Source organism: Diabrotica undecimpunctata, chromosome 8 (genome assembly GCF_040954645.1).
Source record: "Diabrotica undecimpunctata isolate CICGRU chromosome 8, icDiaUnde3, whole genome shotgun sequence".
Taxonomy (NCBI): Eukaryota; Metazoa; Arthropoda; class Insecta; order Coleoptera; family Chrysomelidae; genus Diabrotica; species Diabrotica undecimpunctata.
The window spans coordinates 128444700-128460568 of NC_092810.1; the positions used below are offsets into that span (position 1 = coordinate 128444700).

General features: G+C 30.0%; 1 protein-coding gene across 2 annotated transcripts in view; it reads right to left on the reverse strand.

Moving 5' to 3' along the window:
• The window catches only part of hiw (MYC binding protein highwire), a 415280-nt gene that overhangs the window by 296370 nt on the left and 103041 nt on the right, over positions 1-15869 (reverse strand). For both annotated transcript variants that reach the window (XM_072541008.1, XM_072541007.1), the window contains exons 16-21: positions 14773-14967; positions 13042-13248; positions 9791-9931; positions 9546-9724; positions 1159-1393; positions 818-1035 (exon numbers count right to left, since the gene is read on the reverse strand). In XM_072541008.1, the coding sequence (XP_072397109.1) occupies positions 818-1035; positions 1159-1393; positions 9546-9724; positions 9791-9931; positions 13042-13248; positions 14773-14967 (1175 nt within the window). The remainder of the gene's footprint in view (positions 1-817; positions 1036-1158; positions 1394-9545; positions 9725-9790; positions 9932-13041; positions 13249-14772; positions 14968-15869) is intronic.

Sequence of the window (15869 nt, forward strand, 5' to 3'; positions counted from 1 at the left end):
TAGCATGGCAGTCTAACCCAGAAGGAAGAAGACTACCGTTATGACCATGCACCAGGTGGAGAGACAATATCCCTCAAGATCTCAATACCATAGGCTTAGAGATGGACAAAGACCTTATGATGGACTTGAAGAAATGGAGGCCAGTGAATCAGCCAAGACGCACGATGGGCTGTAGAGCTACAGAGTAAGTATACACTTTCTCTTCTTCTTAAAGTTCCATCTTCTATCGAAGGTTGGAAATCATCATGGCTATGCGAACCCTGTTGACTGCCGCTCTAAATAGTTCTGCACACAAACCATTCCCTCAAGTTCTTAAGCCACAATATTCTTCGTCTTCTCACATTTCGCTTTCCTCGCATTTTGCCTTGCATAATAAGCTGCAATAATGAGTATCTTTGCCCTGTCATAACATGGCCTAAGTACTCCCGTTTTCTTATTTTAATAGTAAATATTATTTCAGCTTCATTTCCTATTTTTCTAGTAAATTTCTTCGTTTGACATTCTTTGAGTCCATGCTTTTCGTAGGATTCTTCTGTATCACCAAAATTCAAAGGCGGCCAACTTATTTAGATGCACTTGTTTTAATGTCCATGCTTCCAAGTCATAAAGTAGGTATATACACTAATCCTAGACGTAATAATAAGGAATAATACAAACGAGTGATAACAGTAAATATGGATTTGGATTCTAAGTTGTCTTTTATAATTGCTGAAGGCTGAATAGATACACAGTTAGGATTTCTAAATTTCACTAGTTAAGATAGCACCGAAAAAAAAAAATATTTTGCATGTTTCTCGATGTTACTTAATATACTAACCTGTAATTCGAAACAGTCGCCGGTTTATAAGGATGTTCACTTTCTACAAGAGTATAATGATGACTAGTGGTTTCAATTTTGTGATCTAAACTTTCGTGGTTTGAAGATGTGCTAAGATTTGAGGCAGATTTTATGGCACCACATGGTGTACCCATTAAATTAAGAGCTGCCACATGTGGGAGTAACTCCTGAATTAGGTTCAAAATATGAACTGCACTCTAAAACAGATAATAATAAAAATATAAATTGTTTAAAAACTTTGATCTCAAGATAATTTATGTTCCAGATTATTGACATTAATTATCCTATTACTTACACATTTATATTTTACTAGGTCTTACCTTAGAATCGCTGGTTACCAAAGGACTTATATGCGCCAAAACCAGTGGTAAAAGAGTTGTCACTATACAAGATTTACTAAGGATTTCTGCCGATGGAACCTCCTCAGCCTTTTCTCTTGCTGATACTAGCAAGTTACTGGCTTTTTGAATAATAGCGCTAGTCATTGACAAAGCTGCAATTCGAGCTTGTTGTTCCAATTTTGTGGTAGCAGCTCTTCCACTTTCCAAAGGATTGCTAAAAAAATAAATTAATATTGAAAATTATCTGTAAAATAGTAGCGATAGAAATCCCGAGACAAGATCATCCTGAAGATTATCATACAATAAAATTCATATATAAATAAGTATTTTGTGATGTCCCTACGCAATGGCGAACAAAGTTATGACGATTTCGTTTAGGCTTTTACCTCTTCAAGACATGGCTGTTCCTTTCTTTTCTGGGGAAACGGGATTGGGGGTTACATGGAGAAGCGGTGTACTGTACATAGTGAACTAAAGTACTAAGAAGTAAACTTAGAACACTGACACACTATGTGACTTAAAAGCTTCGTTGCGCAGTAGATAATGGGCGGAGTCGTTTAGAGGTGAGAAACTCAAAACAACAAAAAAGAAAAGGGAAGGAAACAACTCTTCAAAAAGAGGAAGCCCCGTTTTTAAATATTAGAATCCAAAAACAACAGAAATGTGATTTCTTTCTTTGTTATATATATATATATATATATATATATATATATATATATATATATATATATATATATATATATATATATATATATATATATATATATATATTGTTATGATGTGTTTTTTGTTTGAATGATGAGCAATGAGTATATTTAATAATATAATATATAGGGTTTTTATCGCGGTTCTCAAAGAATTAGCTTGTAAGTACTTTTTTAAATTATCTTTATTATAACTATTATGAAACACACATATATATTTAATCTAGCCAATGTAAATTTAAAATAAACTATCTTTAAATTGATGTTCTTATTAAACTAATTAAATTCTATAGAAAATGTTAAATTTAAACAAACTATCTTCAAAATTGAAATTGTTATGACACTAACTAAATTATATTAACAAAATTTTGTACCTTTCTTTCACTGAATGCCTAAATGAACTGTTTTCCACTATATAGATTCTAATCACCACTGAATGTCTTCGTACTTACTTCAGTTATCCTTGTTTTTGTGAAATTACTTTTTCCAATTATCAGCTTCTACCAATTTAAGATATAGTTTTCTTCACCAGCATTTATACACCACCAAACAAACCAGCAAACACCATTTATATTTATTCTTCTTTTCAATATACCAATATCCAATTATTATAAGTTGATTTATACTAATCTCCAATCATAATATAATTTTAATTCCTTCCAATGTCCATCCAATATTCTTCTAATATACTTTTATAATCTTCAATAATTATTTGTGTATAATTATAAATGTGCATTAAATATATGCATAATTTTTAATCTTCATTTAACTCACTATATTAAACAATTGGACTATCTCCAACTAACTTTCATATTTCTTACTAAACTGCTTGACTGACTTACTAAAACTGTGAACAATTCACTTCACTAACTAATTGTATCTATCTTCTACTAACTTTCATAATAAACTGGCCTGACTTCTGACTAAAAACTTCCATCTTGAATCCAAATCACGGGTATTTATATCCTTTTGGATATTCCAGAACCATCTGGTAAGAGATCATGTTCCATTCGTTCTATTAACTTCTATATAGATGTTCTCGAAAAAAATATCTGTTCGATCCACCGCCATAATCATTATTTCGAGAATGTTCGACCTTAAACAATGGTCAAATTCTGCACTCTGGAGAATTCGTTAATGTTCCATTGATAATTTTGTTGACATTTAGGCTTTTCAGATCAGAATAAACATTCAAATTAGTAACTAACACTCTAATTTAATAAAATACACAATTCAAACAATATATTATTATAACCCCACTTTATATTCCCAATTATGATTAATTTCTATCTGTCAATCACTTCGAGAGTATTTTTGGTTGCCTATGCACATGGCTCACTTAAATCTATTTACAACATTAAAATTACTAAAATACAACTTTTTACAATTATTATATGCTAATTTCTTAAAATGCCCTCACATAAATATATTTTTGTAAATTTCTCTAGTATATAACTTATAAATTATTTTCTATAAACCCTAATTGTCACAATACCCCAAAAATAATATTTAAAATAAATAATTTACTTATTATTTTTTTAAATATTAATTTTCTCATACCTTATTAAATTTAATAAATCAAATTTTTTTTTTTTTTTTTTTTTTTTTATTTAAAATGTGTTAAATACATCCCTGTTCGCTGTCTATGTCAAAGCAGAGAACAACGGATCACAGTTCGGCTATTCTATGGTCAAACTGTCATGTCAAATGAAGCAATGGATGCTATATCAGAGAATAAAATATAACCTTAATTAAAAATATAATGGATATTGTGTTCTGTTTATTTATAGACAAAATCTAGGAATTATTTCCATTCAAAATAACTTTCATCAATATAAATTGGTAAGTTTTTCCACTTTATTATATTAGAAAGACATTTTTATAGCAATTATGATATCAATTTTGTGTCTAACCCCAAATTATGATTTTTAGGGTACAAATTAATTTCCATATATACAAAATTCAACAAGTATGATGTCAAATTGATTCAAAATAATGAAATCTACCATCTATTTAACAAATCAAGTCTATTGAATAAAATGGATATATCAGTAAGCTGTTAGTATTAAGTTTATAACCTAGATATATCACTACTTTTTGAAAAATTGTACATTTTTCTTGATTTATTTTTAGTCCAACTTTGTCTAATCTATTTATTATAATTTTTAGGTGTTTCTCATGATCTTCAGCCGTTTTAGAAAAAATTAATATATCATCAATGTAGTGAATTACAAAATGTTCATATTGATCCAAAATATCATGAAGACATCTACATAGAACACTGCAAGATAATTGAAGTCCAAATGGTAGTACTTTGAATTGATATACTACTCCATCTATCTGAAATCCTGTATACTGTCTACTTTTTCTTTCTAGAGGTATTAACCAGAAACTATGCTGTAAATCAATTTTAGTGAAAAATGACATTCCTGTAATTCTTCCTAGTATTCCATCTATACTCATTGGTGCTTCAAATTGCTTTTCAGTAATCTTGTTAATATTCCTTGCATCCAAACATAACCTGATTTCACCTGATCTTTTTCGTACTACTACTATGGGGTTAATAAAACGTGTGTCTGCCTTCTCAATGATCCCATCTTCTAACATATTATTAATTGTTTTGTTTACTTCTTCTCTGTATTTATATGGTATTGGGTATGATTTTGTTTTAAAATCTTTTTCTTCTTTAACTTTTATACTATGGATATAATTTTGTGCAATTCTATTTTCTTTATTGACAAGTCCCTTGTGTTGCTGCAATATGGAAATGACTATTGATTTATATTCTTCAGGGCAATTTAAAACTTTCATCATATCTTCTTCTTTACAAATAACATTATTCTTCATTATGTACTCATTATTCCTTGCTTCCAATTTTACGCACTCCGCCTCGTAGGCATCCATCTGCTTAAAATTTCCATTCCTTAAATATTCACTACAATAATTATTCTTTACATTCTTTTGGGACATTTCCTATCATCAAAATACATTTCTTCTTCATAAACATCATTATTTTCTTTTAATAATATCCTATCAACTCTTATTCCTTCTTCTACCTCATCTTTCTGCATAAATTTAATTATTTGCCCTTCCAAAGTTACCATTTTTTCTTCAAAATCTATCTTTACTTTCTTCTTTTCCAATTCATCATTTCCCATTAATATATCAACACATAAATCCTTGACAATAAATCCTTGCATATTAATTTCTTTATTAAGAATATTAATTTTAAAATTGGCTAGTTTATCAATTTCACCCAACTTCTTATTATTTGCACCAACAATTTTAATTTTTGGAATCTTTATTATATCTGATAATTTTAATGTATTAAAAATAAAATTCTCCGAGACTAAAGTACTTTCTGAACCAGTATCTATCATAATCTTAATCATTTTATTTTTGGCCAAAGCATTTATATAAATTAAATTAATAGATTCAATAATTTTCTCTTCATCTAAAGAAATAAATTCAGAAGGTTTTTCATAATAGCAATGGCCTAACTTGTAATTCAGAAAGTTTACTGCACAAAATTTTGATTATTAGAATTGTCAGATTGTATCTGACCACTTGGATCTGATGTCCCATGTCTTTCCCTACTATGACTTCTACTCACATTTTCCTGCCTTGTACTACTTCGTTCCCTGTCTTCGCAGCTTCTATTCCTTCGAACACAATTTACCTGTCTGTTATAGTTAGGTCGCTCTGTATTTCTTCTATTGTTAAAATCTTGTCTATTATTATTAGTACTGTTATTAAAATGTTGTCTATTATAATTAGTATTATTATTAAAATTTTGTCTATTATAACTAGTATTATTATTAAAGTTCTGTCTATTTGGATTACTGTTAGTATTATTAAAATTTTGTAAACTCTCACCATACCTAGTATTATTGTTATATGATTGTCTATATTGTTGATTATCATTTTTATTATATTGAAAGTTATTGTTGTTTTTTCTGTTGTTATTATTACTTGTCATATTGCCTCTTTGTATTCTTTGAATAAAATTAATAAAACTATCTATTGTTTGAATATTTTGTACAGTTACGGTTTGCACAACATCAGCATCAAAATGTCTAGATACATTTAAGACTGTTTCATCCTCTCTAAGTGGTGGTTCTAAATATTTTGCAACTGTTATCAATTTCAATGCATAATCTACCATATTTGATTTTAAATTTTGATTATACTTTCCAAAATATAGAATTTCTCTAAACTTGGCTTGCTCTAATTCACCCCAATAATAATTTAAAAATTTATTTTCAAATGTTTGAAAATTATCTAAATCATTCTCAATACTAGCAAACCAAGTTGCTGCATCGTCATTTAATGTCACTCTAATATAATCTTTAATATCATTAATATTATTCACAAATCTTAATTTATGTTTTAAACTATTTATGTATACTCTAGGATGCAAATTTTTTATATTACCAGAGAATTTAATCCCAGTCTCATTTGTTAAATTTAAGTAAGGTCTCCCTATGTCTCTCATTTGTGAAATATCATCTATTCTCTGTTCCACATTTCTTATTTGATTACAATTTATTTGGATATTTTGTTGTATATCGTCTAATTTTTCTTCTGTGTTTCTCCTGTCTTCGTTAATTTTTACTTCTAAGTTACATTTCTGTAACTCTATTTTCTGTTCTATATCTATCTTATTATCTTGAATAATCCTCTTTACTTCTGTCCTCTCATTGTCTATCCTTTTCTTGTAGTCATTCCGTATACTTTTTATTTCATTTGCTACTTTTTTCTCTGCAGCTTCAAGTTTTTTATCCATTTGTTTTACAATTTTATTATTATTATCTTCTATTTTCTTTTCTAATTTTCTATAATTCTCTTCCAATTTCTGTTCCATTTTTTTCATGTCTTCTTTGACTTCTTTTGAATTCTCTTCCAATTTTTTTATGTCTTCTTTGATTTCTTTTGAATTCTCTTCCATTTTTTTCGTATTCTCTTCCATTTTCTGTTCCATTTTTTTCATGTCTTCTTTGATTTCTTTTGAATTCTCTTCCATTGTCTTGTTCATCTGCATCATTAATGACATCAAAGCTGCCATATTGACATTTTCCTCTCTTTCTGGATTCATTTCTGCAGTATCTTGTGGAACTTGAACTAAACTCTCCTCTTGTATAGGTTGTGTTTCTACTTCCACATCTTCTTCATTCTTTTTGCTTCTTGTACCTTTCTTTCCTTGAGACATTTTGAGACTTTACTTGTTCAAATATAATTAAAATTAAAATCTATACTTTTTTCTTTCTACTGATAATTAATTTAATTATATGAGAGCACTTATCTTCCCAAACTAATTCTTTTAAATAGAGAGCCCCACGTTGGGCGCCAAATTGTTATGATGTGTTTTTTGTTTGAATGATGAGCAATGAGTATATTTAATAATATAATATATAGGGTTTTTATCGCGGTTCTCAAAGAATTAGCTTGTAAGTACTTTTTTAAATTATCTTTATTATAACTATTATGAAACACACATATATATTTAATCTAGCCAATGTAAATTTAAAATAAACTATCTTTAAATTGATGTTCTTATAAAACTAATTAAATTCTATAGAAAATGTTAAATTTAAACAAACTATCTTCAAAATTGAAATTGTTATGACACTAACTAAATTATATTAACAAAATTTTGTACCTTTCTTTCACTGAATGCCTAAATGAACTGTTTTCCACTATATAGATTCTAATCACCACTGAATGTCTTCGTACTTACTTCAGTTATCCTTGTTTTTGTGAAATTACTTTTTCCAATTATCAGCTTCTACCAATTTAAGATATAGTTTTCTTCACCAGCATTTATACACCACCAAACAAACCAGCAAACACCATTTATATTTATTCTTCTTTTCAATATACCAATATCCAATTATTATAAGTTGATTTATACTAATCTCCAATCATAATATAATTTTAATTCCTTCCAATGTCCATCCAATATTCTTCTAATATACTTTTATAATCTTCAATAATTATTTGTGTATAATTATAAATGTGCATTAAATATATGCATAATTTTTAATCTTCATTTAACTCACTATATTAAACAATTGGACTATCTCCAACTAACTTTCATATTTCTTACTAAACTGCTTGACTGACTTACTAAAACTGTGAACAATTCACTTCACTAACTAATTGTATCTATCTTCTACTAACTTTCATAATAAACTGGCCTGACTTCTGACTAAAAACTTCCATCTTGAATCCAAATCACGGGTATTTATATCCTTTTGGATATTCCAGAACCATCTGGTAAGAGATCATGTTCCATTCGTTCTATTAACTTCTATATAGATGTTCTCAAAAAAAATATCTGTTCAATCCACCGCCATAATCATTATTTCGAGAATGTTCGACCTTAAACAATGGTCAAATTCTGCACTCTGGAGAATTCGTTAATGTTCCATTGATAATTTTGTTGACATTTAGGCTTTTCAGATCAGAATAAACATTCAAATTAGTAACTAACACTCTAATTTAATAAAATACACAATTCAAACAATATATTATTATAACCCCACTTTATATTCCCAATTATGATTAATTTCTATCTGTCAATCACTTCGAGAGTATTTTTGGTTGCCTATGCACATGGCTCACTTAAATCTATTTACAACATTAAAATTACTAAAATACAACTTTTTACAATTATTATATGCTAATTTCTTAAAATGCCCTCACATAAATATATTTTTGTAAATTTCTCTAGTATATAACTTATAAATTATTTTCTATAAACCCTAATTGTCACAATATATATATATATATATATATATATATATATATATATATATATATATATATATATATATATATATATATATATATATATATATATATATATATACCACGTTATAAACGTCACATGTTTGTTATTTTTCTTCAAATAATTATTTTACTCCTAATTTCTTTTAATTTTGTGCACTTGTTAACTTTCTATTTTGTTTTTTCTTCTAAAAATAGTTGGTGCTCAACTTTTCTTTCAATTAAATATTCTGTTTTATTTTCATTCTTCAATTTAAATTTTTATTTATTTCAGTTCTATTTTTGTTTATTCTTTGTATAACCCCGTATCTACACCCCGTATGCTAGCGTTCATGCATTGTCAGGTATTTATTAAATTATTTGTATGTTAGCAATTGAGATTTCTCTCTGTCAAATTTTACTTCAAAATTATAGAAGTAGAGGATATCTTTTATCTATTTAAAGTGGAATTTTCGTACCTTTCGTACATTTTATACGAATAATAAAATAGAATATAAAACCGTAGATACTCTTGGCTTGTGTATTTAGTGTTTTATATTCGTAGTTGATAATTTTTGAATTGTTTTTCTTATCATACCTAGCCTCTCTAAGCCACGTTTTATTTAAACTTTATTAAAGGTATATTTAGGTAAAATCTGTATCTTTATGTTCATATATATTTATAAATCCTATTGACATATTAAATATTTGGCATGGCATTTGATACGAGACGGAAGTGATTGTTTTTTTAACAGATTAATTTTTACATAGAAACGTCTCCCCTGAGGACTGAGCTGTTTCGCCATTTTTACAGTTCTACTATCCGCTGATTATTCTCAGTTTAACTCATTAGTAACAACATATAAATATTGCAAATAGAAAAATATACCCTACCTGTAATATAAAATAATTGGAATTTGGCCTCTAGTAAGAGTTGTACCATTAAAACTTAATGAACATGTAGAAAATGTAAAAATTGTATTATCAGATCCCTTAATAGAATTTAATCCACCATCTCCATTGTTAGTTCGTCCTCCATGATTTCGTAATCGTACGGCATATTTAATGTTTTCCTAAAGTACAAAAATATGGAATTAACTTAAGGACATTATTTACTTTAAATATTTAATGAACCTTACCTTAACTGAGATCGCTCTGTCAAATTTTATTTCAATAATATCTGGAGGAAAATCCTCTGGCCCAAACGATCCTCTAGTAACTTCCAAGCTGTTCCAACGGTGTGAATGAGCATGGCAATCCACAGTATTTAGAGAGGTTGTCTAGACAAGAAAATGATTATTTGCTACACTGGTTGGGAAATACATACGATCACAGTTTTTATGACAGAACGTTTCAAAGGAACAGTGAAAGCAATCGACAAAAATTAAGATAGAAATCGAGAAGGCAAGATCAGCTTCGTCAAAATATAAAAAATCTTTGACACTACCGATATAAAATGAAAGTAAAAGTTCGTTTACTAAAATTCTCCGTTGTTCCATATGGAGTGGAGTCTGGTGTCACTGGAATGCCTGGCCCATATAATTGTTGAGTTATGTCAACGCCTGGAGATGTTTTAACGGATCTTATACAGTTTCTAAATCTTTTTCCTATCATAATATAGTCTATTTGGTTTCTTATAAAGAATGTATCCTAATAAAATTAATATTCTTTACTTTGATTTGTTTGTTTTATAATATTTTATTGGTCAAATTGCTGAGCTTTCCTTCTATAAATGGTTGTTTCTTTAACTCCTGTCATGGTGGAATACTTAGAAACTATACCCCGAACAGTACTAGTAGAGTGTTTATATACAAGAGCGTCATGTAAATTTAAAACTACTAAGCAGTAGGTGCTTTCGTAAATATATTTGTGAAACATAGTTTGCATAATGAAACCAGTCAAAATGGACTTAGGGATAACTTGGAACATGGAAAATACCAGGAACCAATGAAGCCAACCAAATTGACCACATGTCAAAACGTATCGCGGGGCGAACTCTGACTCAGATCACTATCTTGTGGGGGCAAAATTGCGGCAGAAAATTGCGACATTAAAAACAACAATAACGGAATCTACAGAGGAAACTGCCGAAAAAGCCAAAAGGCAAAGAAATGCGGAATTGTATGATGATTAATGCAGAACTGCAGTAGAGGAAAAAAGACAAGCTAGGCTTAACCAATAGCAGAGAAATGTATAACGAAAAGAGAATACAAGCGACTAGAATATGCAGAAGAAAAAAAGAGAGGCTTTGAAAAAACAAGTACAAGAAATCCTAACATAACAACAGACACGAGAGTAGAAAACTCTATAAAAGAATAACAGAAAGCACACAGTCATTTAGACCAAAATTGACAATATGCAAAGACAAGAACGGAAAACTACTAAGAGAGAAACAAAACATTATAATGAGATGGAAAGAATAGTTTGATGAAAACCTAAATACAGACAATGGAAATGATCAAAACGAGACAATATATTCAACAGCGGAGCAGCTCATTGAAAATCCGAGTTATGAAGAAATAGTTCAAATAATAAAGAAACTAAAAAACAGTGAAGCGCTAGGAACGGATGGAGTTTCGGCAGAATTGTTGAAATATGGAGGATCCGAACTCTGGGGAAAAATCATTACCTGATAAAGTTGGTATGGACCAAGGAGCAAATGCCGGAGGAATGGGCAGTTGGTCTTATACAGCCAATATATAAAAAAGGAGATAAAGAGGGAATGCCAGAATTACAGACCAATTAAATTGCTAAATGTAATATACAAAATCCTTTCTGGCATTATCTACACTAAATTGTCAGAACACTTCAAAAAATAATTGGTGATTATCAAAATGAAGTCAGGTAAAATAGAGCCACTACAGACAACATATTCACACTTAGAATAATACAAGAAAAAGCTTATGAATATGTAATATGTATATAGACTTTAAACAAGCTTTTGATAGTGTCAAAAGAGACAAAATGCTGGAAGACCTCCGAAATCTAGGTATACCAAAACAAATATATCAGCCTCATAAAAATGACGTTGCAGGGTTCAAAAGCCGCAGTTAGAGTAGATGGAGAACTGTCTTCCATATTTGACATCAACATGGGGGGAGGGGAGACAGGGAGGCGCACTTTCAACATGACGTTCAACCTAGTTCTTGAAGCAGTCATCAGAAAAACCAATGTAACCAGCCAAATAAACACCAAAACAGTACAAATCACTGCATATGCAGAAGATGTCGCCATTATTAATAGAAGCAAGACGACTAATGGAAACGTTCAAGAAAATTAATCCTGAAGCACAAAAAAGAGATCAATAAACGAAACAAAATGTGTGGATGCCTGAAGTAGCAAATTAATGCACGTATTTCCAGTGGAAATCGTACATACTATGCTAATGAAAGATTGATGACATCAAAATTATTTGACAAAAGAACCAAAACGACTATCTACACAACTTTGATTAGACCCGTAGTAACCTATGGTTGGGAAACCTGGGTAAACACGAAAAAAGAGGAAGCCCAACTCAGGACATTCGAGAGAAAGATACTGAGAAACGTATATGGCCCGGTGTAAGAGGAAGACGGCAGATGGAGAATCAGGAGAAACGACGAGGTTAATGAATTGAATGAAGGGTATGACGTAAGATTTGTGAAAAGTCAAAGACTGTCATGGCTGGGACATGTTCAGCGATAAGAAGACACGACAAAGAAGATGTGGAAGCAGGTAGGAAGGCGGAAAAAAGGAAGGTCCAGGACGAGATGATAAGACAATGGAGGAAAAGGGCCCAAGAGAGATCTGAATGGAAGGACATAGCCAGACAGGCAAAAACCCATCCATGGTTATGATGCCAAAAGACGAAGAAGAAGCACTAGGTGCTTTTTATTGATATTATTTTATATCGGGACAGGTACTGTTTAAAACTGTAGGTTTAAAATTCTTCGTTACTGGTTTATGACATTACGTTATGGGAATTATTAGGTATGTCATAAAAACTGTGCTATCAATATTTTTAAAACGAAGTATAGTGATCAATGATACGTTGAAAATTGGAAATAACCACATTAATGATGTACGAGTAAATGCAGGATAAAATTCAAGTAAATTTCACTAATTGGGGGGAGTAATATTTGCTAATTAAAATAAATAGCATTAAGATCCCTATTGCGGATATAGCAAGAAATCTTAATAAGCACCTTAATGCGAGATTTCTTTCAAAAGTCCATTTAAAGAAAAAAAAAATAACTTGAATTAAGATACAAAAAATGGATCTTAGAAATATTTAAACTCCAATTAAATAACATTTTATACAACTTATATAATTATTAAAGTCAGGAAGATACAATATTCCTATCCTGATGATAGGCTAGAAATATAAATATATTTATGAATATGTACTTACATCTTCCAAAAGTTCGAGTTCGTATTCGTAATGACCAATACCACCGTAAACTCCTACTCCAATTATCGATATTCCAGGACGATCAACTTGAAAACAAATTGCATCAGGTGAACCATTACCTGTATTCCAAGTTCTAGATTGATTTGTTCTAGTAAAACGAGACGGCGTCATATGTAAAATTCTGCCGTAATTTCCTTGTAGATCTTCCTGTAATAAGTATTATATAAGATTTTTTTGTTACATAAAATATTAATCACTTGTTGTTTGAAATTATAATAATTAGAAAAATTGATATTTGATTGGCCCTACAGAAAACTAATTATAATATTACTAGCGGTTAGGACTGGTCGATGGCATGGAATTTAAACCAAATCCTGAAAAATCTTCGTCTACGGGTTACATAGTTTCTACCTCTTTGAAAAATTTGCACTTTATAAAACAATTTTTTATGCAATTTTCCACAATATGCTTTTTTATGCAACTTTTGTTCATCATATGAATAGCAGAGGGAACCGAAATTTTTATTGCCATGTCATTGGAGCTGGCTGAAGACGTCGAGTCATAAAAATCCATATTTGCTATAATTTTTCGTACAACTACTTTTCTATAATTTTTCTTAAAAGCAGAACTTATCCCTTGATCCATCGGTTATAAGTGAAGTTGTAGTGGCGGGCAAGAAATGGATTGTTACATTATTCAGCCTCACGTCAGGTTTATGGGCAGAGCAGTTATCAACAAATAACAGAACTTTTCTATTTTTTATGTCGTTTTCTTGTCGATAAGCCATTTCTTAAACAGGATTGTTGTAATCCAAGCAATTTGATTTTCCAATAATAAAAAGTGGCAATTTATGGCTTCCATCAGAATTAGCACAACGCATTATCTTTACACTTTTCCTCCCACAGCTTTGTCCCATTTGAAATAAAAGGTGCCGTCTGGAGTAGCTCAGTAATAAAGCAAAGTTTCGTCACAATTGTACAAGCACGCTGTTTCATAATTTTTAATTAATGAAGGTAGCACATCCGTTTTCCATCTTTCGATTCCTCAATTTTCTTGAAGGAAACTTGTGGAGTTAATTGAGCTAATGAGCTAATTATGAATGAATTTCTGAAATGACAAATTTTCTAGCAATTTCGATTTATTTAACAATTACAATAACATTGACTTTTTATTTTGAAGTAAGATCCTCTAACTTCGAATTTTATAATGCTATGATTGACTTGCAAACAGGTAGGTCTATATCTGGCGAATTCTAATTTAATTGTTTCTAAAAATGTACATATTAACAGGCAACGAAGTGGGTAGGTAATAGAAATTTTTATAGATATGGAAAAGTGCTTTATGACCCTGTGAATGTTTCGAGGAATTATCGAATTGGTACGCATAACAAAGTAATAAAGTATTTATTACCTGACAGACCCTAATAAACCAAACATGATTTAAATTTTTAGGAAATTTTACATAAAAAGTTATTCGTTTATAATAAAAATATTCTATTAAGTGGTATTATTTTATTAAAACGTATTCCTATAAACGGATAAACTTTTAAATCGCTAAGGAGTAAATGGAAACGGTTCGAGACCTCACATTTCTATTTCTTAAACCGGGATATTCCTATAATCGGTATTCTAATTAGCGGGTTCGACTGTATTATAGACATAAATAAAACTTGAAGCAAACCATGCTTACTTTAAAAGAACTATAATGATGTACTATATAAACCATACTTACTTCAGAAGAGCTACACTGATGTACCAATTCGGCTAATACCCTTGCTAGCAAATGACAACAGAACTTCGATAAATCCGAAGACGACGAAGTTGTACTTTTATGCAAACTTCTTACAACGGGGTTTGAAGCTAATGTTATGAGGCATTCCAATACATCACACCATTGCCATGAAATATTACTGGAAGTAGATTCAACCTATAACAAAAGAATGACATGTTCCATTACAATTATTAACAGGTAATATAGCTGTTACAAGTAACTACTGAATATTGGAAAGAAAAATTATAATATTATAATTATATTTTACCTTGGTGGTGTGACAAGTAGACATTCTGTGGATTTTGATAAAAATATTAGCAAACGCAATTGAAAGTAGGTTAATATGAAATTATTTTGAATAGTAATTTAAAGTGACTAAATTCTTAAAAGATCTACTCTTATTTAATAAGCAATAGAGTAGAGTAAAGTAGAGTAAAGTCTCTATTAGTAACAATATACAAAAACATGTACTTTTACAAGTCAGCAATGGTTGCAAGACATCTAATATATTTTTATATTCAATTGGAACATCAGAATAAATATTAATATCGTTTAGTGATGATTATGTCTTACTTATGTCACTATTTAACATTGAAAATATTCACGCCAACTTTAATAAGGCATTTATCTTTTGGTGATACTAAAAGCTTTGTATGTTTACACCTTGTTTAGATGTCAGATCTTCGGACATATATTCAGAAATTGGCAACAGATCAAAAATTAGGTGAATCGGAATTTCAATCCGGTGAAATGTTGCAAGCATGAAAGACATCACACAAGTGCGTGCCTATGTACAATGCCCAATTTACCTCAACTGACTGGACAGGATGGAAGTGAACAAAGCCAAGCAAATAGAAATTAAAAAACTTTATTCTTTCACAAACTGACCAGGGTGATGGCACAGAATGAGCGGTCAGGCAAGAGTTGAGGTAGGCGATACGAAGTAGTTTTTAAGATAAAACATAAGTTGGCCAACACCTTAAAAAGCCTCAAAATACAGTTCATGATAGTCCAAACCTTCTTAGAAAGAACCATATTAAAATCAGTTACGATATACT